The sequence below is a fragment of the Trypanosoma rangeli genome (assembly GCF_003719475.1).
Source record: "Trypanosoma rangeli strain AM80 chromosome Unknown Tra_15.4_contig_00039, whole genome shotgun sequence".
Taxonomy (NCBI): Eukaryota; Euglenozoa; class Kinetoplastea; order Trypanosomatida; family Trypanosomatidae; genus Trypanosoma; species Trypanosoma rangeli.
The window spans coordinates 14,486-36,843 of NW_021705781.1; the positions used below are offsets into that span (position 1 = coordinate 14,486).

General features: G+C 58.0%; 8 protein-coding genes across 8 annotated transcripts, besides 18 other annotated features; all 8 read right to left on the bottom strand.

Annotated features, from left to right (window-relative positions):
* Positions 1–57: a microsatellite.
* Positions 58–236: 179 nt separating this feature from the next.
* Positions 237–911, bottom strand: TraAM80_01831 (uncharacterized protein; the record flags this gene model as incomplete). The annotated part of the gene is made up of 1 exon (XM_029378859.1): positions 237–911. The coding sequence occupies one exon, from the start codon at positions 909–911 to the stop codon at positions 237–239; it is 675 nt and encodes a 224-aa protein (XP_029241337.1).
* Positions 912–975: 64 nt separating this feature from the next.
* Positions 976–1,009: a sequence feature (A-rich).
* A 254-nt stretch (positions 1,010–1,263) lies between these two features.
* TraAM80_01832 (uncharacterized protein) lies at positions 1,264–2,109 on the bottom strand (the record flags this gene model as incomplete). Its single annotated transcript, XM_029378860.1, has 1 exon — positions 1,264–2,109. The coding sequence occupies one exon, from the start codon at positions 2,107–2,109 to the stop codon at positions 1,264–1,266; it is 846 nt and encodes a 281-aa protein (XP_029241338.1).
* Positions 2,110–2,162: 53 nt separating this feature from the next.
* Positions 2,163–2,194: a microsatellite.
* A 698-nt stretch (positions 2,195–2,892) lies between these two features.
* Positions 2,893–2,920: a microsatellite.
* Positions 2,921–3,161: 241 nt separating this feature from the next.
* Positions 3,162–3,194: a sequence feature (GA-rich).
* A 20-nt stretch (positions 3,195–3,214) lies between these two features.
* Positions 3,215–3,231: a microsatellite.
* A 137-nt stretch (positions 3,232–3,368) lies between these two features.
* Positions 3,369–3,444: a sequence feature (A-rich).
* A 1,580-nt stretch (positions 3,445–5,024) lies between these two features.
* On the bottom strand, positions 5,025–8,078 carry TraAM80_01833 (uncharacterized protein; the record flags this gene model as incomplete). The annotated part of the gene is made up of 1 exon (XM_029378861.1): positions 5,025–8,078. One exon carries the CDS (start codon positions 8,076–8,078, stop codon positions 5,025–5,027), a length of 3,054 nt encoding a protein of 1,017 aa, XP_029241339.1.
* An 860-nt stretch (positions 8,079–8,938) lies between these two features.
* TraAM80_01834 (uncharacterized protein) lies at positions 8,939–10,468 on the bottom strand (the record flags this gene model as incomplete). The annotated part of the gene is made up of 1 exon (XM_029378862.1): positions 8,939–10,468. The coding sequence occupies one exon, from the start codon at positions 10,466–10,468 to the stop codon at positions 8,939–8,941; it is 1,530 nt and encodes a 509-aa protein (XP_029241340.1).
* A 129-nt stretch (positions 10,469–10,597) lies between these two features.
* Positions 10,598–10,634: a sequence feature (GA-rich).
* Positions 10,635–11,233: 599 nt separating this feature from the next.
* Positions 11,234–11,267: a microsatellite.
* Positions 11,268–11,481: 214 nt separating this feature from the next.
* Positions 11,482–11,516: a microsatellite.
* Positions 11,517–11,731: 215 nt separating this feature from the next.
* Positions 11,732–11,764: a microsatellite.
* A 61-nt stretch (positions 11,765–11,825) lies between these two features.
* Positions 11,826–14,321, bottom strand: TraAM80_01835 (uncharacterized protein; the record flags this gene model as incomplete). The annotated part of the gene is made up of 1 exon (XM_029378863.1): positions 11,826–14,321. One exon carries the CDS (start codon positions 14,319–14,321, stop codon positions 11,826–11,828), a length of 2,496 nt encoding a protein of 831 aa, XP_029241341.1.
* Positions 14,322–14,675: 354 nt separating this feature from the next.
* Positions 14,676–14,728: a sequence feature (GA-rich).
* Positions 14,729–15,106: 378 nt separating this feature from the next.
* Positions 15,107–15,128: a microsatellite.
* A 277-nt stretch (positions 15,129–15,405) lies between these two features.
* Positions 15,406–15,446: a microsatellite.
* Positions 15,447–15,541: 95 nt separating this feature from the next.
* TraAM80_01836 (translocon-associated protein subunit gamma) lies at positions 15,542–16,096 on the bottom strand (the record flags this gene model as incomplete). The annotated part of the gene is made up of 1 exon (XM_029378864.1): positions 15,542–16,096. One exon carries the CDS (start codon positions 16,094–16,096, stop codon positions 15,542–15,544), a length of 555 nt encoding a protein of 184 aa, XP_029241342.1.
* Positions 16,097–16,299: 203 nt separating this feature from the next.
* Positions 16,300–16,331: a microsatellite.
* A 228-nt stretch (positions 16,332–16,559) lies between these two features.
* Positions 16,560–16,606: a sequence feature (A-rich).
* A 53-nt stretch (positions 16,607–16,659) lies between these two features.
* Positions 16,660–17,085, bottom strand: TraAM80_01837 (adenosine 5'-monophosphoramidase; the record flags this gene model as incomplete). The annotated part of the gene is made up of 1 exon (XM_029378865.1): positions 16,660–17,085. One exon carries the CDS (start codon positions 17,083–17,085, stop codon positions 16,660–16,662), a length of 426 nt encoding a protein of 141 aa, XP_029241343.1.
* Positions 17,086–17,125: 40 nt separating this feature from the next.
* Positions 17,126–17,158: a microsatellite.
* Positions 17,159–17,424: 266 nt separating this feature from the next.
* On the bottom strand, positions 17,425–22,140 carry TraAM80_01838 (uncharacterized protein; the record flags this gene model as incomplete). The annotated part of the gene is made up of 1 exon (XM_029378866.1): positions 17,425–22,140. The coding sequence occupies one exon, from the start codon at positions 22,138–22,140 to the stop codon at positions 17,425–17,427; it is 4,716 nt and encodes a 1,571-aa protein (XP_029241344.1).
* A 149-nt stretch (positions 22,141–22,289) lies between these two features.
* Positions 22,290–22,313: a microsatellite.
* Positions 22,314–22,358: the final 45 nt, after the last annotated feature.

Consider the following 22,358-nt stretch of genomic DNA (forward strand, 5'->3'; position numbering starts at 1 on the left):
AAAAAAAAAAAAAAAGAAAAAAAGAAAAAAAGAAAAAAGAAAAGAACAAAAAAAAAACACCATTTGTTTGAGACGTGTATGTATGTGCGTGTGCATCTGCGACGCGGTCCAACAAAAGTTATCTTTTCTTTTTGTAGGTGCCTCCCCACCGCTGCTCACCTCCAGCCCAACTTTTTTCTGTTCTTGTTGTTGGACCGCGTGGGCAGACGCGGCGGGTGTCAAGGGCGTCGTCCCGCTCAGTCGCTCCACGGGTGGTCGAGGGCACGTTGCTTCTCCCGCTCCACGGCCCCCTCGCTCTCCACGAGCCGCCATATGCCGCGAGTCACCTCTTCGTCCACGCCGAGGCGGTGTGCCACGGCATCCAGCTGCTGCCGGTCCTCCTCCGGCACTTTATTGTAGCGGTGGAAGCACGCCGCACGCGTCGCGTCGTACACAAAACATCGCACCTCCGGCATGCTTCCAAGTCTCTTGACAACCGCCTCTCTGCTGCTACTGGAGGCCGCGCCGCCGCCTCCCACGCCGGCACCCTCGTTCGGCCCCTCCTGCATTCTCTTACGGAGCGTGCTGAGCAGGTACGTGCGGTAGCGCTCCACGTCCTGCTCCGTCCCGGGGTGTTTGAGAGCAATATTTAGAAGCGTATCTGAGGGGCACACAATGGCAACGCAGCCGGCAATCCAATCCCGCGCTAACCGCCCTCCCCCGCTTGCGTGTGTAAGGGCCTTGCAGTACAGCTCCCGCGCCGTGTCGTCAAGCTTCTGCTGCTTACTGCTGCTGCACACGTCCCAGGAGCCGAGAAGCGGAGAAGCTCTGGCGCCATAGAGAAGCCTAGCAATCCACGCGGATGAACTCCTCCGGCGAACGATGACGGCTAGTGAAGACGGCACCGCTGCCACACGGACCAGACGACGCATCTAGAAGGTAAAAGTGAGTGCCTGCGTGTGCCCTGGTTTGGCTTTCTTGCGTCGCCGCTGCATGAAAACCAAAAAAATAAAAGAAAAAAAAACAAAAACAGCAGAAGTGCAAAGGCATTGATAGCATGACACGGAGTGAGGGACGCAAAAAGCTAGCCTATAAATCGGCGCCAAAAAAGACACAGGGGTGGAGGGAGATGACTGGGTAGACGTTGCAATGTATTCATCAATCCAATAAGAATCCTTTTTCATATACCACCACCGCCGGGTACACGTGTTTCCTCAACTACGCAGAGACATTGTCCACTACAGACATATGTATATATGTATGCGACGATGTGTAAAGCTACACCTAATTCTGTTTTATCTCCGAGGTGTCCTGTGGGGGCTGCTCCCTGCAGAGCTCCTGCATCTTGTAGTAGTCCAACACCCCGACAGGGGCCTGCCCCTCAATGGCGCGTGCCACCACCTCCGCCACGACGTCGACGTCCACTGGAGGCAGCAGCAAACCATCGCGGTGCAGCGGTCGCAGAGCGGCCTCCAGTGGGCGCCCCAGCAGCCAGAGGGGTAGCGGAATGAATCCCTCTCCCATCTGTACGTAGCGCGTGCCGTGAATGAAGCTAGGGCAAAGCACAACCGCCCGATCCCCCAGGTTTTCCAACACCGCCCGCTCCGCAATTTTTTTGCCGTAGAAGTATCCCTTAAGAAGCCACCTGCTGCTAAGAAGAGGGAGGAACTCATGAAGTGGCGCAGCCGAGACAAGCACCACCCGCCGCACCCCTTGGCCGCGCTCATACACGGCGGCAGCAATATTGATGTTTGCATCCCCACAGATGCGTCGAGCCTCGACGTGGTCACGCGACAAGTGCCCGATACAACTCACAACGGCTGTGGCGTCAGGATGGTCCTCCAGGAAGTGGAACACCTGCGATCGACTTGTGGCGTCAAGTGAGACAAACTCCAGGGGACTATGAAAGGTTGTGATATCCCCCGCGATGCCCTCGGCAGCGTCCGTGGGGTTCCGCTCTGGCGGGTGGTGGTGCCGCAGCACGGCCTCGTCCAAAAGTGGGGACCCCACCGGAGGCAGCCCGCCGCGTGAGGCGCAGATGACTTTCCATCCACGCTGCAGGGCCTTGCGGAGCACATGAGTCCCCACAAAGCCTGTACCTCCCAGCAAAAGCAACTTTCGTGACGCCATGATGACACCCACACTCACACAGTGCGCGCGTGTGAGCCGCAGAGGCCACGCAAATAAATAAATATATATATATACCAATGTATATTGCCGCGAAGGTGTGCGTGCGTCCGGCACTTTTTTTTTTTTTTTAGAGCCCCCCCCCCACGCAAGCAACACGCCCTCTCTTTCTCTACGGGTGAAGGGGGGTATGCACCCATTCAGTCACCCATTGCACGCGCACACGCCGGGTGGGGAGGAGACGAGAGCCAGGCAGGGAAAGGCAGCAAGCAGGGGCTCAAGACAGCCGTGTGGCGAAGGGAGGCAAATGGAATGAGAAAAAAAAAAACAAACGGAAATGCGCCGACACCAGCCGCACACGCGTAAAACACAGCAACGCAAAGCCACGGATCCAGCCTCTTCTACGCGCATCTACACACATAGAGACTTTTTTTTCCCCTGCTCTTGCTCTCTTTCTCTCTCTTGCTGCAGGCGTATTGTCTGCCCAACAGTTCCTGCTGACGCCCTTCTCAGTTAATTCACTCCCCCCCCCTCCCCTCAGGGCGTTCCTCGCCACTTCTCCCGGCCCACCAGACACACTGGGGGGAAAACAAAAAGATGGGTGAGTGGGTGGGGCAGCGGCGTGGCGTCGGGCAACCCATGCGCGTTACGTCGGCAGGTGTGCGTGAGTGCCGAGTCCACCGCCGTTCTCTCCGGTGCCCACAACCATGCACGGAGAGGCACGGAGAGGGAAAAAGAGGGAGTCACACATTAACGGCTTCATGTGATACACCACCACCACCTCCAAACAACACCAGGAAAAACAACAACAACAGTCACCACTTCCTCATTTGCTTATCCTCCGTCCTCACTCTCGTGCTACCCACACCACAACAGCAATTGGATAAAAGCAATATATCTTAGTGATGTATACATGCACACCCTCGCCATGCGTGTGGGCACATATCACACACGGCGAGGGGAAGAGAAAGAGGAATCATTCTCAGTGATCATTGCTCCACCTCTCCCTCTATTTTTTTTTTTTTGTTCCCTCCCGCTGTCAAGCTGCAGGGCGCGGAGTAGGGAGTGAGAAGGGGGAGAGGGAGAGGTACACACACACAAAGAGTTTGGGGGGGGGGGGGGGGGATGTACATACAAAAGTTTCCGCACCTCCTCCCCCCACACCCCCACGCGCAGACGCACGCGAAGGGAGGGAAGGGCGCACGAAAGAAAACCCGCCTCCCGCCTGCGCCGGGGAAATCAACCACAGCACGTACACACGCAATAAAAAAAAAAAAAAAACAACAACAACACAAAAAAGCAAAAAAAAAACGGAAAAAAAAACAAAAGAAAAAAAAATAGAGAGTTCTCCTACAGAAATACGTGAGGAGGAGGAGGCAAGAAGAGACGTGACCAGCCACCAGGGAAGGGCAGGGGAGTCAGAATGGAAGGAGGACGGTGCAGAAGAAGACGCGGTACAACAGACGGGGCGGCGCACAACTCACACACGCACACAGCGAGGCGTATGCAAATGTATGCCCATCGCCTTCTCTCTTTTGCCCGCTCCCTTAGCACGCGTGCGTTGCCCCTCTTCCTCACTCCCACTGTGAGGAAGAGCAGGAGACGGAAGGAGAGACACCGGGCATCATTTTGTCGAGCACAAGATGGGCGGTGCACAACACCCGCTGCCGGCGCCATGTTTTTTTTTTAAAAAAAATTATTTGATCTTTGTTTTTCTCCGCCAAATCTTTTGCAAGCACCGCCTTCCCCACCTCCCCCCTTTTTTCTGTTGGGGCCCCAAGCAGCAGCCCTCGCAACGAAAGCCGGCAACCGAAATTTCATCCCCCGCCCCCTCCCTCCTCAGAAAAAAAGCTACGCGGCCTTCTCCCCTGTCAAAGAGGCAGTGTGGAAGCAGCAGCTGGTGGCTGCACTACCGGCGTCATGCACACACATGTACATGTACACGCGCCCCGGGAAATAACCTGGAAGTGGGGCAAATAGCAATGCGCGTGGGCCCTTCCGCTCCTCTCTCCCATTTTTTTTTTTCACTTTCGTTTCGTTGTCAGTTTATCAGAGATGCTAGTCTCTTTTTTTTTTTTTAAAATTTAAACGACACGTCATGTTGATGTTTTGTTGTCCCTCTCTTTGACGTGACACACGAAGAAGAAGTAATGGTCCGTGCCCTCAGCACTGGTACGCCTATCAACTCTCCCTCTCAGTGAGGCGCAGCATACGTATATATAGATGAATATGAACATACAGCGCGAGGGAGCAAAAATGAGCTGACCGTGTCCGTATGCTGCTTGTGATCTTTAACATCTACTGCATCTCCCCCCTCCACTTTTTTTTTTTCAGGCCTACTCGCTGCCTGGCTGTGGCTTGGCCCTCCCCCACCCCCACACCACATCGCACTGCGGTTTGCCCGGGCGAGGGAGCACGGAGTCACGGTTGCACTTACGTTGCGTTATAAATGTCTGTGCCGTGCCGTGAGTGCGGTGACTCCGTCACAACGTCCATTTTTTTTTAAAAAAAACTTAGTCGATGCTGCAGCCTCATTTTGTCCACCACTCACCCCCTCGCGTCTTCGGTACATCCTGCGAGGGGCAGAAGGAAAGAGGGAGCGCCATGCAGAGAGCCCCTCCTTACCGTCCATCACTCTCTCTCTCTCCCGCCCTCACCGACCCAGGCGCCGATTGTTTTTGTTTTGTGTTTTGCTCTTCAGTTTGTGCCGCCGGTACTTGAATGCATGACTCTCTCTCTCTTTCCCTCGGTGCGTCCGCTTTCTTTTTTTTTTTTAGGCCTTATTTTATTTTTCTTCCGTTGTTAGCTGTTCTCGCCAGACGTTCTTAATTACCACCACTTCCTGCCTTTTTCTTATATATTTTTTTTTTGTCCTTCTTCCTCCTTTATGTTCTCTGCCGCCCCTTGCAGCCGGTGGGTCACGCCTCTGCGCTTTTCCTCGGCGGTTCCAGCCGGAAGCGCTGCGCCAAGTGGCCGAGCCCGTTGACATCATCGGGGCCTCCCTGCAGCGTCTCTGTCACCGTCCCTGCCGCGGCCGCCTCGCCGTCGTCAGCGTGGAGATTTTGATCGCCGTTCTCCTCCGCCTCCTCAACGCCGTCATCGCCGCCGCCACTGCCGCTGCCGCTGCCGGACCTCAGCACCGAGTCATCGTCCTCCTCGCGGCCCCGTTTGCCGCCGTAGCCGCCGTTTATCTCACGAAACGACTCCGCCGAGGCTTTTGCCCGGTCCGGCGTCAGCATTGCCACCGGCGCCTCGCCGCCAAGAGGCCAAAAAAGGGGGTCTACCGCTGTGGTGCCATTGACGCCACCATGCCGGGTCATCGCGGCCGCGGCAGCCTCCTTATTGCCGTTGTCGTGACGCTCTGCCTCATCGTCATTTTCACCCGGGTGCAGGACAAGCTGCGAGAAGGACATGCTGTAGGAGGAGCCGCCGTAGAAGGAGCGCTGCGAACTGCCGCGCGCCGCCGCGCCGCCGCCGCCCGCCACCGGACTTGTCGCGTCGCCCTCCAGGCCGTTGTTCTCAAGAAACCGCACCCGCGCAATACCGCCGGGGCTGTAGTCCTCCTCAAACTGACGCGCCAGCCCCACCACAGTCTCCCGACCCTTGGCGTAGTCCGTAGGAAAGCGCTCATCGTAGCGCTCCGGGGCGCGGAGGTATTGCCACAGCGTCAGACCATACCGCCGCAGTTCGCTGAGAAAGCCGCGTTCCTCCGCGTTGGCGCGGTCGCAAAGCTCGGAGCCGTGGTGGTAGGAGTCACAGAAAAGGCACACCTCCGGAAACCGCTCGTCGCGTAGTGGTTGCAGGTGCTGAAGCAGATCGTTGGACTTAATAAATAGCAAAAAACCCTGAACCGCGTCGGTGCTGTAGCGCGCCGCCGCGAGCGGAATCCGGGCGTCCTCAAGCTCGCGGATGGCGCTGAGGAAGCTGTCAGGGTACGTCCGTCCCTTACCCAGCAACTCCCACGCCTCCGTGAGCCACCTCCCTTCTCGCTCATCATGAGCGTCTCGGAGTTGCTTTATTTTGCGCTGCACGAGGTGTGGGTTAAGTCGCATGTCCACTTCTTTAATGCTGTGCCGGTGCAGCGTGCGGCGTGCCCCCTCCTCGCAGCGACGGATACTGTGGCCCATGATGTTGCAGAGCCTGCAGTACGGCACACGACCCTCGTGCACGAGTTTGACGGCTAAGCTGAGCTCCTTCTTTCGGAACTCCTTCGCTTTTCGGTCATCCTCGTCAATGCTGCGGAGCGCGTTGTCGAACATGTAACGCTCCTCAGGGTACCGCATGCTAAGCAGGCCGTGCTCCTCCAACAAGACGCGGGCCACAGACAAGTCCCACGGCTCAGATCCCTTTGAGCACCGCGCCGCCACGTGAAACGGCTCAAGGCAGACGGTACACAAGACATCCTTTACCGGTCGCAGCTGCAATACCTCCTCCGGCACACGGGCGTAGGACTGAGGAACGTACTCGGCCATTTGGGACCCATCAATGAGACAAAAAAAGAAGGACTTTGTCTCCCGTACCTCGTCAATGTTCCGGCGCAGCCCCGGCGAAAGCTCGGCGCGGCGGAACTGGCTATCGAGCACTTCAACGCTCTGCAGCAGTTGATCCCACTCGCGGAAGCGGCGATGGACTTTAAAGTGCTTCTCCGCCTTCTCCATGGCGGGACTAAGCGCGTCATCGCTTGGCTTGTCAAAGACAGTCCGCGAGGGCTTCAACCTATAGCTGGCATGCAACCATAGGGCGTGACGTTCCAGGGGGCCTGTCACCGCACCCCGCACGGTGTCAAATGCCTCAAGAAACTCCTCGTACGACGTCTCCTCCTCAATGAGCGAGACGATGCGGTCCAGTGACTTCTCCAATGAGAGTGGAAGTCTGATGCCGTAGCGAAACAGCTTTTCCACAGCCTCCAGGTAGGTCAAGGTTGGCCGCTCCACCCCCCGCCGACGGCGGTGGTAGTTGAGGTGCGGATTTCCCTCCAGCAGAGGAACTTTGATAAACGGCAGCTCACAAGGGCAGCGTGCCTCCGTGTGTTGCCACACGTCGCATAACCGACACCCACCACCTGCCTCGACTAATTTTCGCAGCCACTGACGCACGCGTGGGTGGGCGGCGGGCTCGATTCGTTCAATCTCCGTGACGCTTGCCGGCACTGCTGGGCACCTCTTAACGTAGTCGTTGTTGCTGCTAAGTTGACCCTCATTGACGCCATTCGCCCCTCGCATGGCTTCTAATGGTGTCGCAGGGGCCTCACTGGGCGGCACCCACCCGTAGCAGCTGAGTACGTGGAAGGCTATGGAGGGGCGCGGGTTGCGGCGGCGTAGGCGGCGCAGACTATCACGGAATGTGGCGGGAATGTCGAGGTACGGCTGATCCTTTGGCGAGAGCCGGGTTCCGCTAGCCTCCGTCTGACGCACGGCCTCCTTAAAGCGCTGGTAGACGTCGTGACGCCAAATCACCTTCCAGGTGACCAGAAATTCCCGGTATTTGGCCTGAATCTCGTGCTCCTTCCTCGCATCACCAAGGCGGAAATCGTCACCGGTGAGCACAGAGGCCGGCACCACCTTGTCGTACTCGCTCAGAATCGCAAGCGTCGACTGCGAACGCGCCACATTCGCCTGCGACACGCCACGGAGTGAGAACCACCGGTAGGAAATAAGGTACGGCAGGAAGAGGCTAATCTTCTCCGCCACCGCGGTGGTGGAGAGCGGCTGCTTGACGTCGGCGCACTCGGCAAGCACGGCGTTGAGCACTGACCACGCACCTAAACGGTCCTGCACCTCGTCGTTGTCGGTGTCTACCACGCGCCAGATGAGCGCCCGCGTAATCTCCCCCGGGTAGTCACAGGCGTGGTCGCGGACGAAGCGTAGGGTGTGCTGAGTCTCTGCGGCCACCGCGGCGTCATCCGCGAGGGCTGACGACACCTGCACGCAGCAGCGATGCAGAAATGCCCGGTCCAGTCCCACCTCTGGCATTTCTGCGAGACGACCGACGGCAGTCAAACACAAGATGAAAAACAAAAGAAAATCAAGAGGAAAACAAAAAAGAGGTACGAAAAAAACTGCTGGTGGCGTAAAGGCCAAAGGCTCACACCGCGGCAGAAACGTCGGCGGAGACCCCGCTGCTGTGTCCTGGACGAGGCGCGTGCGTGCGTGAGAGGCACGGGGGCTGCGGCGATGCGTGAAGCAATTGACTGCGCTGGCGCCGGTCTCTATTTTATTTCTTTTTTTTTTTCTTGGCCGGTACTAATGTTTCCTGAGCCTCTTCCTTCCTTTTTTTTATTTTTCAATTTTTTGTTCAATTCCTCGCAGATGTCTCCGCTTGCTTGCTTAACGTCCTTCGCAATGCGCTTGTGCCGGTCTCCCCCTGCGTAGACGGGTGGGTCGTAGGGCAACACAACAGGCGGGCGCGGGCACTCACACAGGCAGACAGAAACACGGTCACTCCCACTCCCTCTCTGTCTGTCTGTGTTCTTTTAGCTCTCGCTCTCTCCCTTCCGTGCTAGGCTTCTGCGGCGCCGCCACGCAACGAGAAACGAAGTGGGTGGGAAAGGGAACAGTAGGAGGGGCAAATAAACGCGGCAGGCAGATGGGCTCCAGCAAAACCAAAAAACAAACAGGCGGGAAGAGGGGGAGAGGAAAACGGAAACAACAAGAAGAGGGGAAAGAAGAGGCTGCAGGCGCACGCCACGACAGGCAAAGAAAAGCGGGTGGGGGTGGGGAAAGCACATGGGAAGGGGGGGGGGGGTCGTCGTTCTCCCCCCACTCTCTCCCCTCTCCTGCCGATGCACTCCGTGGTGACGCGGCCACGAGGGGAGGTTGAATTGCAGCGGCTCCTATAGCGCAGGCATGCGAGTGGCGTTATTGCTCAGACGAGCAAATTCGCTCAGAGCCGCTGCATCCTCGGCGGCTCTGCAGCTGCGCAGCTTGCACGTGTAGCCGTATGCGCATGCCCCCACACGCATCAACAGGTCGTAGGCAGTGCGGTTGCGGTGATACAACACCTGGTAGTACAATCGCATCCGCCACATGGCGAGATACGTGGGCTGCACCATGTCTCGCTTTGCGTGCATGCTGACCAGCTCACCATGTAGCAATCGCTCTCGCAGGTATCGGGCCTGACAGTGCGACAGTACGGCGTCACTGCCGCGATGGATGCCCAGCAGGGGGATACAACGGTGGAGCGCGGTGTCACTCGCCAGCTGCTTGCCTATCAGGTACCGCCGCACACACGTTTCCTCGCCTTTCTGGGCGTAGTTGCGCAGCGCCGCGATATTCATAAAGTGCCCGGCGCCGCCCCACCCATGATCTCCAACGTACAGCGGGGCCAGCGCGGCAGCCGTCGCAGGGTTAAGGAGCGTGTGCATCGTGGCATTCCACAACGCACTGCCAACCACAAGCGCCGGACTCCCGGGATGCAGCAAATCACCTCCATGGAGTTGCTGTTGCAGACACCTCCATCTTTCCGGTAGCGACAGACACGCAGCCACGTCCTCCAGTCGGGCGCCAGAGGGTCGGTTGCACCGCTCCCAAAGCAGTGGGGCCTCCACGCCTGCAGCGATGCGGGCCACCTCGTTTAAGTCTCGCCGATGCAAAAATCGAGAGAGCGCGCGAAGCTCAAGGAACGAGTCATCGTCCACGACAATGACCCACCGCACCTCGCGGTACGCCGCGGTGCCTTTGCTGACCTCCGATCCGACGCCAGTAAGCCTGGCAAAGTAGCTAAAGGCGTGAAAAAAACGATACTGCGCCCGCATCCACCCCACGGAGTACCCCGTGCGCCGCAGCATCCCCTTCTGCATTCGCTGAGAGGCCGGGGCGGTATCAGTTTCTACCCACGTGCCGTGCCGCCCATCGGACGTGTTTGCGGCATCCGTAAATACAAAAAGATTGGCTGCGGGCACGTGCCCTAGCCACGTGCAGAGGCCTACGTCAACGCGGAAAAACTTCTCATACGAGCCTGTGACAACCCCAATCAGAACGTGGCGGCGAAGGTACTCCAGCACTGAGGGGTGAAGGACGTCCGGTGTGTTGTTCAGCTGCAGCTCATCACAGAAGCGGCAAACGGAGGATTGACACACCGCCGCTGACTCCGGCCCCCTACCAGCAAACGAGCCACCGTCCGACGCGCTGCTGCGTGATCTCTTCCACAGCTGAGGCCCGCTAAGACTGCCTTCATGCGAAGGGGCAAAAACACCGCCCGGCGGCCCCGGCAGTGCCACCTCCCTGCCACCGTTCAGGGGTGCGGTGGCGAGGATGCACCATAGTATCCACAATAGCAGGAGCAAACAGCTGAGTCGAGTCGAGTAGGCTAAGACGCGCCTAACCCGAGAGCCCTTGAGCGGCCACCGCATCCTCCGCAGCATCGGCCTCAGCTTCAAAGTACAGACACACCTAGACAGTGCCTTGGAAGGAGGCGGCGAAGGCAAACTACAAAAAATAGCACACGGCAGTAATCGCATTCGGCTGCAGGGGGAACCAATCGGCGGCCCAGTGGAGGGGTGAAGAAGAGGAGGAGGAGGGGGAGGGAGGGAAACAAACAAACAGGATGAAGCACACACCAGACACGACCGCTGGGAGCCCACCGTCCTTTCGCCGTCGCGTGGCCTCCCAACGAACAGGTGTGCGCCACACGAACGGAAAGGCCGGCAAGAGTGGGGCCAGCGGCTGCGTGCGCTGAATCATCCACGACCAAACATGAACGGTCGGCAACGCCCAGGAAGCACAAAAAGGTCCACCCCGACAGAAACGGCAGGGCACCGGGAATGCAAAAAAAAAAAAAGGCAAAAGGACAACGACGACACATGAGAGGCATGCAGTGTCGTAGCCCACTAGCGCAGCACACCTTCAGCAACAAGGCAATACGCAAAGATGCATTTGCGATGACATATACTGCAGAGGAGCGCGCCTTTAAACTACTGGCCACTGTGAAAGTATTGGACGGTGTATTTGTTGGTATTTCCTTCCCTGTGGCGGCAGAAGCAGCATAACGCAGTCCCGTCTGAATTTGACCTGCAGTGTGCGGCAGGTGCAACCTAAACGCGTGAGCTAAATGTTTGTTGAATTCCAGTGACAGAAGTCAAATACGTATGCACTGAGAAAAATAAACATATATATATATATACACACAAAGAGAGAGAGAAAGAGAGAGAGATAAAGAGAAGAATAACATATCCATAGGGATATATCAAACGTGTCTCCACTGCAAGGTGATAAGCATACGTGCATCACACTGAGAGACGTGCATCCACCCCACCTCATCCACGCTTGCATGTATGCGTACAGTATTTAACATCGAAAATATCGTGCACCAAAAGACAAAACACTCTGTACATGACCCGCCGCCTTGCCGCTGGCCTCACCACTCACTCGCACTACAAGCATCACCAACAAAGAGCAGCAGCAGCAGCAGCAAGGTGGGGAGTAGAACAAAAAAGATAAGCCCATAAAGGGCGTGTGCATTGATGAATGACATCTCAGCCTCGTCGTGGAGCACGGCTGCCATACTGGGCGGTGCAGAGTAACAGCATAAACGCGACGACAGAGTTAGGGCGAAAATTCACTCAATCACACATTTACTCAGAGAAAGCATTATTTTCCCACTTCTTTCAACTTGAGTGAAGAACCCCCTCCTCTTTCTCTTTCTCTCTCTCTCTCTCTCTGCGCGCGTGTGCGGCCTCCTTTCTCCTTCTTTCCTTTTTGTATACCGATTTCCTCTCCCTTTCACTCACACGGTACAGAGGGCGGCTGCTTGAGCATTTCCCGCGCATGATGCAGCAGCTCCCCCTTGTCGTCATGGGAACCCAGGAATGACAGCGCCCTCCGGTACGCCATGGCTGTGATGGCGAAGGACCGAAGCTCCATCGCCGCAACCGCTATCGCGGTGGCCCAAAAACGCTCGTGGCTCCGCAGGTACTCCATGCCGGCTGTGAAGTCCTCGCTGGTGCCAAAGCTCACCAGCGGAAACTCGCGCTCCAGCCGGTCGAGCGACACCCCAACGCTGATACCAAGGAGAGGGCTCAACGGGAAGGAGCCATCGGCAGCTTGCAGCGCGGTAAGCCGCTCGAGGCTAGGCCCGGCGACAACGGACTCCGCCACCTCGGCAACGATGGCGCGAATAAACTCTTTAGACGTAGGCGGCCGCACAAGTGCGGCACAAGCACCAGACGTCTTGAAGACCCCTAGCAGCGTCCGCATCGGCTGAGGCTGTTGTTGTGTGGCGCTCTGCAGCGGCGTTGGGCGGCCATCGATAAGACCGTCCGCGAGCCGCTGGCGTCGGTACCGCTTCATCGTTTGTGCATAGGTCCAGCTGCGTGGCACGTACCGCATCGCTACGACGCTGCGAGGTGTCTGCGCCTGTGCATCAACGGTGGGTCGCAGCTGCAGCATCTCTGTGTACGGCGATGGCAGCAAAAATGTAGTGGAGAGCCGTACGACCTCTTCCATCTCCGCCAGTGTCAGTGCTGATACCCCGCGGGTGTCGAGGAGGTAGCGCCCTCTGCTGGAGGCGGCGGCGAGGTGAAAGAGGCCAATGGAGAAGGCGTTGTGGAGCTCCGCCTCGGAGGTGAAGATGACGTCCTGCATGTTGCCTTTCCCCACGTATTCTACGACGGTGGCGCCGACGCGGCCTGTCACGTAGACGCCCAATGTCTCGAGGGAGGCAGGGGCCAGGCCGTGCACGAAGCGCTGCGTTCCCTGCGCCACCGCAGGCATCTTGTTGCCAGTCGACAGGCGCACTTCGGGCTCATCAAAGCGAATGACGATATCCGTCAAAGTTGGAACGACTACCTGCGACAAAACTTCCACGAGCGCCTCTGGGAGCTCCGCGGCGTCGGCCGCGTCACGGTAGAAGCCTCCGCCCTCTTCCGCAAGCAGCCGCAGCGTCGGCGCATCTAGCGTCCCTGGAGAGCGTAGTCCCACGGCACTGAAGCACAAGTTGTGCCGGTGGCGCGTCGCGATCTCAATGATTTCCGTCGCATGCCGTGAGTCGCCCTCGTCAGAGAGCACAACCACATGGCGCACGTACCCCACCGGGACGGGGCCGCAGAGCGAAACGGCCTCCTGCGACATCACCTCACGCAGGGTGCGGCGCAGGTGCGAAGCGCCTGTTTTGGCAGCCTGCAGCTTTGTCTCCGCGATGAAGGCGGCAAGTTTGTCAAACTGCACCTCACGCAGCGGCACGGCGCCGCGCTGCCAGGGGCAAACATCTTTCTTCTCGCCCACCACCACCACATTCAGAAACACGGAGTCGGGCAAACCACGCAGGCCGACCGAAATACCGTACGCCATCGCCTCACACGACTGGTGGCTGTGTGAGTCTATAACCAGCACCAACTCGGCGTTTGTAAGGCAGCCACGCCGTTCCTCAAGATGCGGTGTGAACATCAGGGTCAGCGCATGGCGGTCCACGTCCTGCACGAGTGCACCAACGTCTTTGGCAAGGAAAAAACGCAGCGGCTCTGCCGTTCCATGCACGACACACCCTATTTCAAACCCGTCTCGCATTTGCGTTGTAAACGGTGCCGCGTATTTCAGTAAGAAGCCACTGTCACCGATGTAATCCACCTGCGTCTGCGGCTCCGCGTCCACCGGCCGCACTCGCACGGCGCCTGAGAGAGGCACAAACATGTCACATTTGGCTTGAATGGTCTGCCCACGCGGAAGCCTCGCCGGCACCTTCATGTCAAACAGCGAGGCATAGTCCAACGTGGTCGGTGGTGGCGCCTTGACCTCGGGAAACAGCTCAGCTGGGAGATGGATACGCACCACACCGTACCACCGCGTCACGTCGAGCGGCACGTGATACGTCGCGCCGATAAGGACCGTCGAGCCAACCCCAACGACCCACGGCAGCTGCTGCGACGCAACCGTCCACATGGTTTGGTCGGACATGGGTCCCCGCAGCCCCGCGACGCCAGCCTCGGCGGAGGAGCGCAGAGGCACCGTATGGGCGTACTCTGTTAGCACAGAGTCGCCAAAGTAGTCGGCCCGGCATCCCATGAGATCCCACGTGGTGGGAAGTGGGTAGGCGGCAATCACGCGCTGGTCCTTGCCGGTGTGGTTGTCGTACTCGTAGCGCACATTCACACGCGCACAGTTTCCACGCACCTCCACCTCCACGGCGCAGCCGCGGAGCGTCAACGGCGCGAAGCTGGCGGCCACGAGGACGCCAATGCTCCTGTTCGGAGACATGCTGTACGCAAAGTGTTGAAGCGCCATGCGGGCACGTCGCAGAACTTTCCCTCTCCCTCGCTATCGCCTGTTGCACCCAAAGCACCCACACACAGTTATGTAGCTATCTATATTTGTACACCCACACCCGCGTGTGTGTATGGCCAAAGTACACGTTCTTTCTACCCTTTTATCGGCCACCCAGCCTTCCCACCTCTCTTCTTCCTGCTTCTAGTGTGTGTGTGTGTGGGGGGGGGGGGGGTAACTCTAGGGCCAGAGGTACGCAAAGAACTCCTTATCCTGCCGGCCACCGTGCCGCGCGCAACGCAAAATGAAGGCGAGAAAACCAATAGAAGTACGAATAATAATATAATACATAAAAACACCGGCAACGACCTCAGCGAGGGGAGGACGCGTGCGGGGGTTGAAAGAGGAGGAGGAGGAGGAGGAGGCGGCAGCCACACCCATCTAAGCTGGCGTCGGCGGCGGCAGTAGTGACGAAGCGCGAGGGAGTGGCAGACAGCGCGACTGAAGGAAACGCACAGAAAAACAAAAACAAAAAAAACATCCAAAAGTCGTCGCGGCACTTTTAACACACCGCTGTGCCAGGTCCGCACGTGCACACACACAGAGAGAGAGAGAGGGAAAATGACGGAAAAGAAAAACAAAAAAAAACATCATGATAAATCCCTCTTCTCACGCAGACCCCCTCTTTCCCTCAGCTCCTCGTCCCCTCTTCTCCGCAGCTTCCTTTTTCCGTTTCTTCTCTTCTTCACCCCCGCTTTGCCCGCGTACGGCAGTAAGGCGGGAAAGCAACGCCAACGCACCCCCTCCACACACACACACACACACACAGAGAGAGAGAGAGTTGCACCATACCTGTCTGACAGGTGGCGGCGGCGCACACAAAACACAAAGCATATCCTCTTTTTTATCGCCGTCTTCCGCCTCTCGCATATTTGCCCTGCACTCCCTGCCGTGTTGGGCCTCTCATCATCCCCCACATTTTGATTTCCTTTCCCACCTCGTCCCCTCTTTTTTGCGCTGTGTTTGTTTTCACGTTTGCCCTCGCACGGCTCCTGTGTGCCATTGTCATGCGCTTTTTCCTCCTCAAGCGACATCTCGCGCGCTCTTTTTTTTTCTATTCTCATTTTTATTTTTGTTGTTGTTTTTGGCTTGGCAGCCCTTTTCATTGTGTATGCGTGCTTCCGTTGCAGTTTACGTCCCAGGCCGTGCACCCGTCCCCCGTCTTTGTGCTTCGCTCCTGCCTACTTGTGCTGGGCCATGATGCGGCGGCGGCTCTCCTCGTTCTTCTGCGCGATTAGCCACAGCAGCGCCGCAGTTACTGTGGGCGACATGATGAAACTGGCGCGCGGGTCCGATTGGCGGAAGATGTAGATATGCAGCACCGTGCAGACGATGGAGAAGACGCTGTTGACGAAGAAGAGAGTGTAGCCCACCGCTACCTGCAGCCGCAGCTTCTGCAGCAGCTTCCCGTCGCACTCCCGCACCTCGTTGTAGTGACGCTGGCGGCGCCAGAACTCGCTCTCCACCATCGTCATGTACGCCTGCGTGAGCATGTAGACAGTGAAGAGCATCACAGCAACGTAGAGGAGCAGGTTCGCAGGCACAAACCAATCCAGCCCATTCACCGCGTGTGACAGGTACACGGGCTGGAACGCCGCCATGAAGGCAACCGCCACTAACGACCGCTTTGAGTACACCAGCGTGTTGGCGTTGATGCGCTCATCCAGCAGCTTCTCGTCCTGCTTTGTGAGACGCACCCCACCCGCGCTGCGACCGCCTCCCTTCTTGTCCTGCATCGCTTCGATTTAATAACCCTCAACGCAGCCTCCTTCTTCCCTTTTTATTTGCTTGCTAGCTTTGGGTTCCACTCCTTTCCCTTATTATTTATTACCTGCTGTTTACCACTCTCCTGCCGTTGTTCGCTTGCGTGGATGTAACGGCGCGGAAGTATCTGCGCGAAAGCTGCCAGCCAACCGCCAACACGAGAATCAAGAGAACAAAAACAAACAAACAAAGCAAAGCAAAGCAAAGATGCACACGCCCGCGGCCAACACCGGCATCGCCCAGCAAATGTCTCTACACACACACGCATGCTGCAACAATTCTCAGAGCCCTAATTTCGTCACTTCCTACACCCCTCACCTCCTCTAGCTTTGCAGCACGGGGTGCAGCAACGCAAACGACAATATGATCCCCCATTCCCCCAGACTCTCCCCACGTTTCCTCCTCCTCCCTTCACTACGCGTCTTACAACGCGAGAAAGAAAGAAAAAAACAAAAACAAATTTAATAACAGCAGCAAAAGCACGCCCAAAGTTTTCTTTCTTCTGATTCCATCTCTTGCATATGTTTTTGGCCTTTCATATCTTTTCCAGGGCCTGCCGGTACCGCGCCGCCTCCGCCGCGAAGGCGGCGTGGTCGGTCGGCAGAGTGTTCCAGCGCATACCGAGCCCCTCCGTCTCCGTGCGCTTCGGGATAACGTGGAAGTGCACGTGCGGCACCTCCTGATGGGCGAGCCTGCCGTTGTTCTGCAGGATGTTGTACTGTGTCGTCGTCTCCCCCTCCTCGGCAACGACGCGGGCAATTTTTGTCAGCAGCACTCCCACCTCCGCCGCCGTCTCCGTCTCCACCTGATGCAGGAACTCCGCGTGGACCCTGGGGACCACCAGCACGTGGCCGTGGGAAAGGGGATTGATGTCCATGAAGGCCAGCACCCTGGCGGTCTCCGCCACCTTGTGGCACGGGATCGCTCCTTCCACGATCTTGCAGAAGATGCAGTTCGACATGTATGTAGTCGTACGGGTTTCCTCTTCGCCTTTTTATTCCTTTGCTTTCCCTTTTGCTTGTGCTTGCGTTTGCGAACACTTCCCTTCGTGAATGCAGTCAGACGCCAAAAAAGGGAGCGTGCAACGCAGGGGCCACACAGAAATGACGAGGTCAACCAAAGCGGCGACACGCGTAGAGAAGTAGTTAAAACACAACCGCCATACCTCCCTCACGCGGCGTCGTGGGCAGCATAAAGAAACAGTGCAACTGTCCTGCACACAACTGTGTCCCTGTATTGCCGTCAATACCCAGTGGCAGAGAACATACTCTGAGAGAAGGGGGAAGGTGTGCCGTCGGTTTCACAGCGCGAGGGCCCGCTTGAAGCGATGCCCATGAGCTCCTCCACCGCTCCTACCTGTCGCTGCCGCTGGCGACGGAGCGGTGGAGGAGCCGTTCGCCCTTTCCTCCGGGACGACTCTTCGTCCCCGCACGGAGCGCCCCGCAGTGCCCACGCCACCGCGCGGTTGATGCACATCCACCGCGCTCCGCTCAGCCGCGCTCGTGCTGCCCTGCACCTCCGTCGAGGTTCTGGCGCGTTTCACCTCCTGCTCAGCCGCGCGCTGCAGAACTGATGCGTGCTCCACCGCTCGCGGTGTCGGCACGGCATCACTACCTACCTCCTCTTTTATTTTCAGCTGCCGCTGCTGCTTTCGCATGACCCGCCGGGAGCGTGTCGTAGCCTCCGCTGCAGCCTCCCCGCTGTCCTTCTCGTCCGCCACCACTGATGCTGCTTTGCTCTCTGGATTCACCACCTTCACCTGCTTCTTCTCTGCTTGTGATCGCCCGGCATGCGCCAGACGGTAGTTTTCCCTACGCCTCGCCAGCCGCTCTGCAACATTCCCGGTGACGCTGCCCACAAGGGGCTTAAACGCCGCCGTGACGGTGGCGTCGTCTACGTGCGTCACAATGGCTTCCACGACAGAGTGCAGGCGTCGCATGGCGCTGTGCACCATTTCCGCACACCGTGCCTCGCGCTGCCGCACTGTCATGGCTTCGCCCGCCTCACCAACACCACCGCCGTTGCTGCCGCTGGAAGGGGGTTGTGCCTGGCGCGACGCAAGGGCCTCGCAGACGGCGGTGCCTTGACGCTGCAGCGCCGTCACAGTACCGCGCAGCACCTCACGCACCACGTTCAGCTCCGGTATTACGGCACCAAAGCCAGATTTACGAATAACACTGTCTGCGAGCGTATCTGCGACGCTGAGAATGGTGCGTGCCTCCGCCTCAATCAACAGCAGACCGTGCGTGAGAAAATTGACGCTGCAGTCGAGTGACACCTCAAAGGCGTTTCCATCGCTGGTCAGCGCTGTCACGAAGGTTAGGGCAAAGTGTGACACGAGCCGCTGCGTCACCACCGCCGCGAGCAGTGGCTGCCGCAGGTACTCCAGCTCTTCGTGGGCTTGCACAATCAATAAAAGACTGTCAGCGACGTAGGGCCGCACAGCACCGGCAGTGTGGAGCGACACACGCTGCCAGTCCATCATGGGCATCATGAAGCCTGAGGCCCGCACCTCCCGCGTGATGCGTTGCTGCGGTGTGACAAGAAGCATACTGAGCATGGCATCCACCACCAGCTGGCACTGATCCTCCACCTGCGAGATGTGGTCGGCCCGGAAGTGCTCCTCCTTGCGGTTTAGCAACGCCTCTACCCCCTGCACGGTCTTCACATCCGTCCGGAGCGCGGCCACAACCTGCAAGATGCATGGTGACACAAGCTCCCCAATCACAATGGGCACAACTGCCGTTGGAAGGCACAAGACATCCGCAAGGCCATCAATATGAACCACCTCCCGCGACTCAAGGATGCTGCTCGCGCCAAGTAAGGCCCTCTGGTGCAGGGCGTCAACAAAGACCAGCATGATGTTCGTCACTAACGCCAGCAACATCTCCTCCTGCTCCTCCACGTGCTTAAGCACCATTTTGCTGTTGCACTGGGTTATGAAGGTGGTGACGGTGTCAAGCTGCGTGGGCCACTCCAAGTCTTCCTGAGGCTTCTGCCGCAGGACGCGTGCACGGTGGCCCTGCCTCTGTTGGTTGGCATCCTCCGGCCTCTCGCGTTCTGCCTTCGCAGCGAAGAGGTCAATGCCATCGTACACCTCATCAAAACGCTGCAGAAAGGGTGCGGTGCGGTCGATCACGACGGAGAGCAGGTTCAGAAGTTTGTTCACCAGCACCGATGAGACGAACTCGCGGCTGACGCGGGCGGAGACGGTTTTATTGACATTCATCGCCGGCGTCGTCTGCTGCAGCGAGGGCAGCAGCGTCACGTAGGCCTTGGCCAGCATGCCGACACCGTGCGTGTAGCAGCTAAAAAGGCTGGAACGCAGCTGTTCAAGATCCTCCAGCAACTCCCCCACCTCATGCGCCTGCACCTCACTCACCACAGTGGCAGAGGTACAACTTTCTCCAATCACAATTTTCATGCGCCGCACGGAGTCACTCACGTGCGTCATGGCCTTCTCCCAATGCGTGAGAATGACCTCCACAAGCACGGCGGCGTGAAGCTCGACGTGCTCTTCCTCTTCCTCTCCACACCCATTGTTCACGACGTCGGATACACGATACGCAGCCATAGTGTGCACAAAACTCCGCAGCAAAGTGCGGTTTATGCTGCTGAGGAAGAGGGCATGGAGAATTTCCCCGGTGGTCTTTACACCCCGTCGCACCAGCTCCACCGAGAGCTGCCGCAACGTCGGAGACCCCTCCCGTACGATTGGAATATACGTGAGACGCGGCAGCTCCTCCGCACGTTTATTTCTGTTAACTGCGACGCTGATTTCTTGTACCGCAGCTGCCGCCGAGGCCAGAGCTGTCTCCGCCGCAGCATCAGGGGCACCCAACACCGCTGGTCCATGCATCATGCGGTACAACGCGCTGTTGGGATCCAATGAAAAGTCGAACATGCCTGCGTGCACGGCGGCCGCAATACCACCCCAGTACGACACCAGCACAAACTCCAGGTGATCCACGTAGGCTGCAAAGAGGCGACCAGAGAAGGTGTCCACAGTGGCTACAGAGGTGGAAATGTCTATTGTGGCATCTGCACGACTAGTGAGCTGCCGCATCAGCCTTGCACTGCACATCACAAGCTGCCTGGCTGAGCACTCCAGCACTCCACTCATCTCCACCTGACCGATGCTAAACGTCGTGAAGCGCGAGAAATTCATCTCGGGGGTGCGGAATGCCTCTAGTATCGCCTCCGCGTGCTGCTGTTCACTTGACTCCGCCACATCGACGCCAAAGCCACCGACTTTGATGCGCTCACTTACAGTGCCCGCTGCCAGCGCAATAGACTCCATCGGTTTAAATCCAACTGTGTTGCAGAGCACAAACGAGGCATCGGCGTTGCCAAGCAATCCCCCGGTCGCTGTAATGGAATCTAACCACCCAACTCGTGGTGCACTGCCGTTCTCGCGCATACAGGCGCTTTCCGCAGTCGTCTCACCTGGCATAAACTTCATCTGCCACTCGCTTGCCTCGCGGCCAATGTTCAATGCGGCGCTTTCCATCATCCGTATATGCTGGTTCCTGGTGATGCGGACGTAGTACTCCACCGGGTGCTCCAACAACTGCGCTGGATTGGATGGACGTTGTTGTGATTCCTTGCCCTGCAGCTGGTTGCCTGGCTCGCTCGAGGCATTCGACAGCAGCAGCTTTGCAGTGACCATGCTGGAGCTCGCCTCGGTTTCAGCAAAGGAACCAAGCAACGACATCAAGACAGGCGACTCCACAGCGTCGTCCTCATCGTCTTCATGGACGTTGGTGTTGGTGTTGTTGTTGTTGTTGTTGTTGCTGCTGCTGTTCTCCTGCAGTTCCTGCCGCAGTTCCGACAAAGCGAGGGCGTGGGGGGCGTCAGGTCGTAGTTTATTGTAAACAGTCCAGCAGAAGTGGCGCAGCTTCACCGTTGCAATGGCAACGTCCATCATCGACGAGAGGGTGTCTTCAATGAGTACCGTGTCGGCGGCACTGGCGTGCCGCAGCTCCTGCGCCATCGTCTCACCAAGATACAACGCGGCACGGAGGAGGGACAAGGCGTAGCGATACGTCAGCATCAAGACGGCGTGCTGCTGCTTTTGATTTTTCTGCATTGTCGGCGAGCTGCGTGCTCCTTCCGTCTCCTGATCGGTGTCGTCACCGGTTTCGACGCCGAGAACTATCGCATGCTCCAGGTCGTAGTTCTCCTCCAGGTATGACATGGCGCGGCGCAGGCTCAGCCCAGCTGCCTCGTAGTTGCTGCGCCCCCCCGCTGCCTCCTCGCCTCGGGGCTGTTGACGGCTGGACCGCCGAAGTGCAAGCGGGGTGCCGTGCCAGAGAATCAGCTCCTCACCGGGTCTCAGGACGTAGTCACCGCCTGAGTCAGCACTGTCTGTGTCCTCCTCCAGGGCGCCTCGCACACCCCGCGGTAGACTGCCGTCCCCGGCGGCAAGATTACGTCTATCCTTCGCCACTTCACTCATCCCCTCCTCTGCGTGATCGCTGCTATGGCCATAGCTGCCGTCCGCATTCCTCGATGCGCCCGCCTCCCCCTTCATGCGCCGATCCTGGCTGCCTTGACGCTGCGGCACACGCGCTCCACAATACTCGTAAATGGCGCCAGGCACACTCCAGACCACCATAAGCTTCTCAAGCATCTCCTTCGTGAGCCTGCAGCTGCGCAGCTCCTCAAAAAGTTCCACGGTTGGTGCCATAAGCGCCTCCCCTTCCTCCAGCAGCGCATTGAACGCTCCTGCAATAGGGTCCACCGCCTCCCCCGTGAAGAGTGAGGTGTCGTTGGCGTACATCACGTCCATCGCCTCCTTGCAGCTGATGAAAGCCCCCATGTTGTCACGGATCAGCCCTTTCATCGCCTCCTCCGCGACTTCCACCTCGTGACCTACGGTTTGCAAAAGCTTCTTTTCAATGTCCACATGCCTCACATGAGCGTGGGCGTGGCGGATGTACGCCTTTGGGTCAAACGTGCGGCTCGTCGGGTCAAGTTGCAGTGCCGCCTCCGTGCTGGTGCCCTCGTCAGCCATAGCTGCTTTACTTCCTCCTCCCTTTCCACCCCCACCCACAGCAAAAAGAGAATGTGAGAGCGAAGGGCACGCGCATCGTTTCCTCTTCTGCACCGCCCACAGGCAGCGAAAAGAGAGAAGGGGGGAAGAGAGTGGGGGCACATCGATGAACACACACACACACACACACACACTGGCAGCAGCAAGAAAAAAAAAAAGGGAACAATAATAAAATAAGA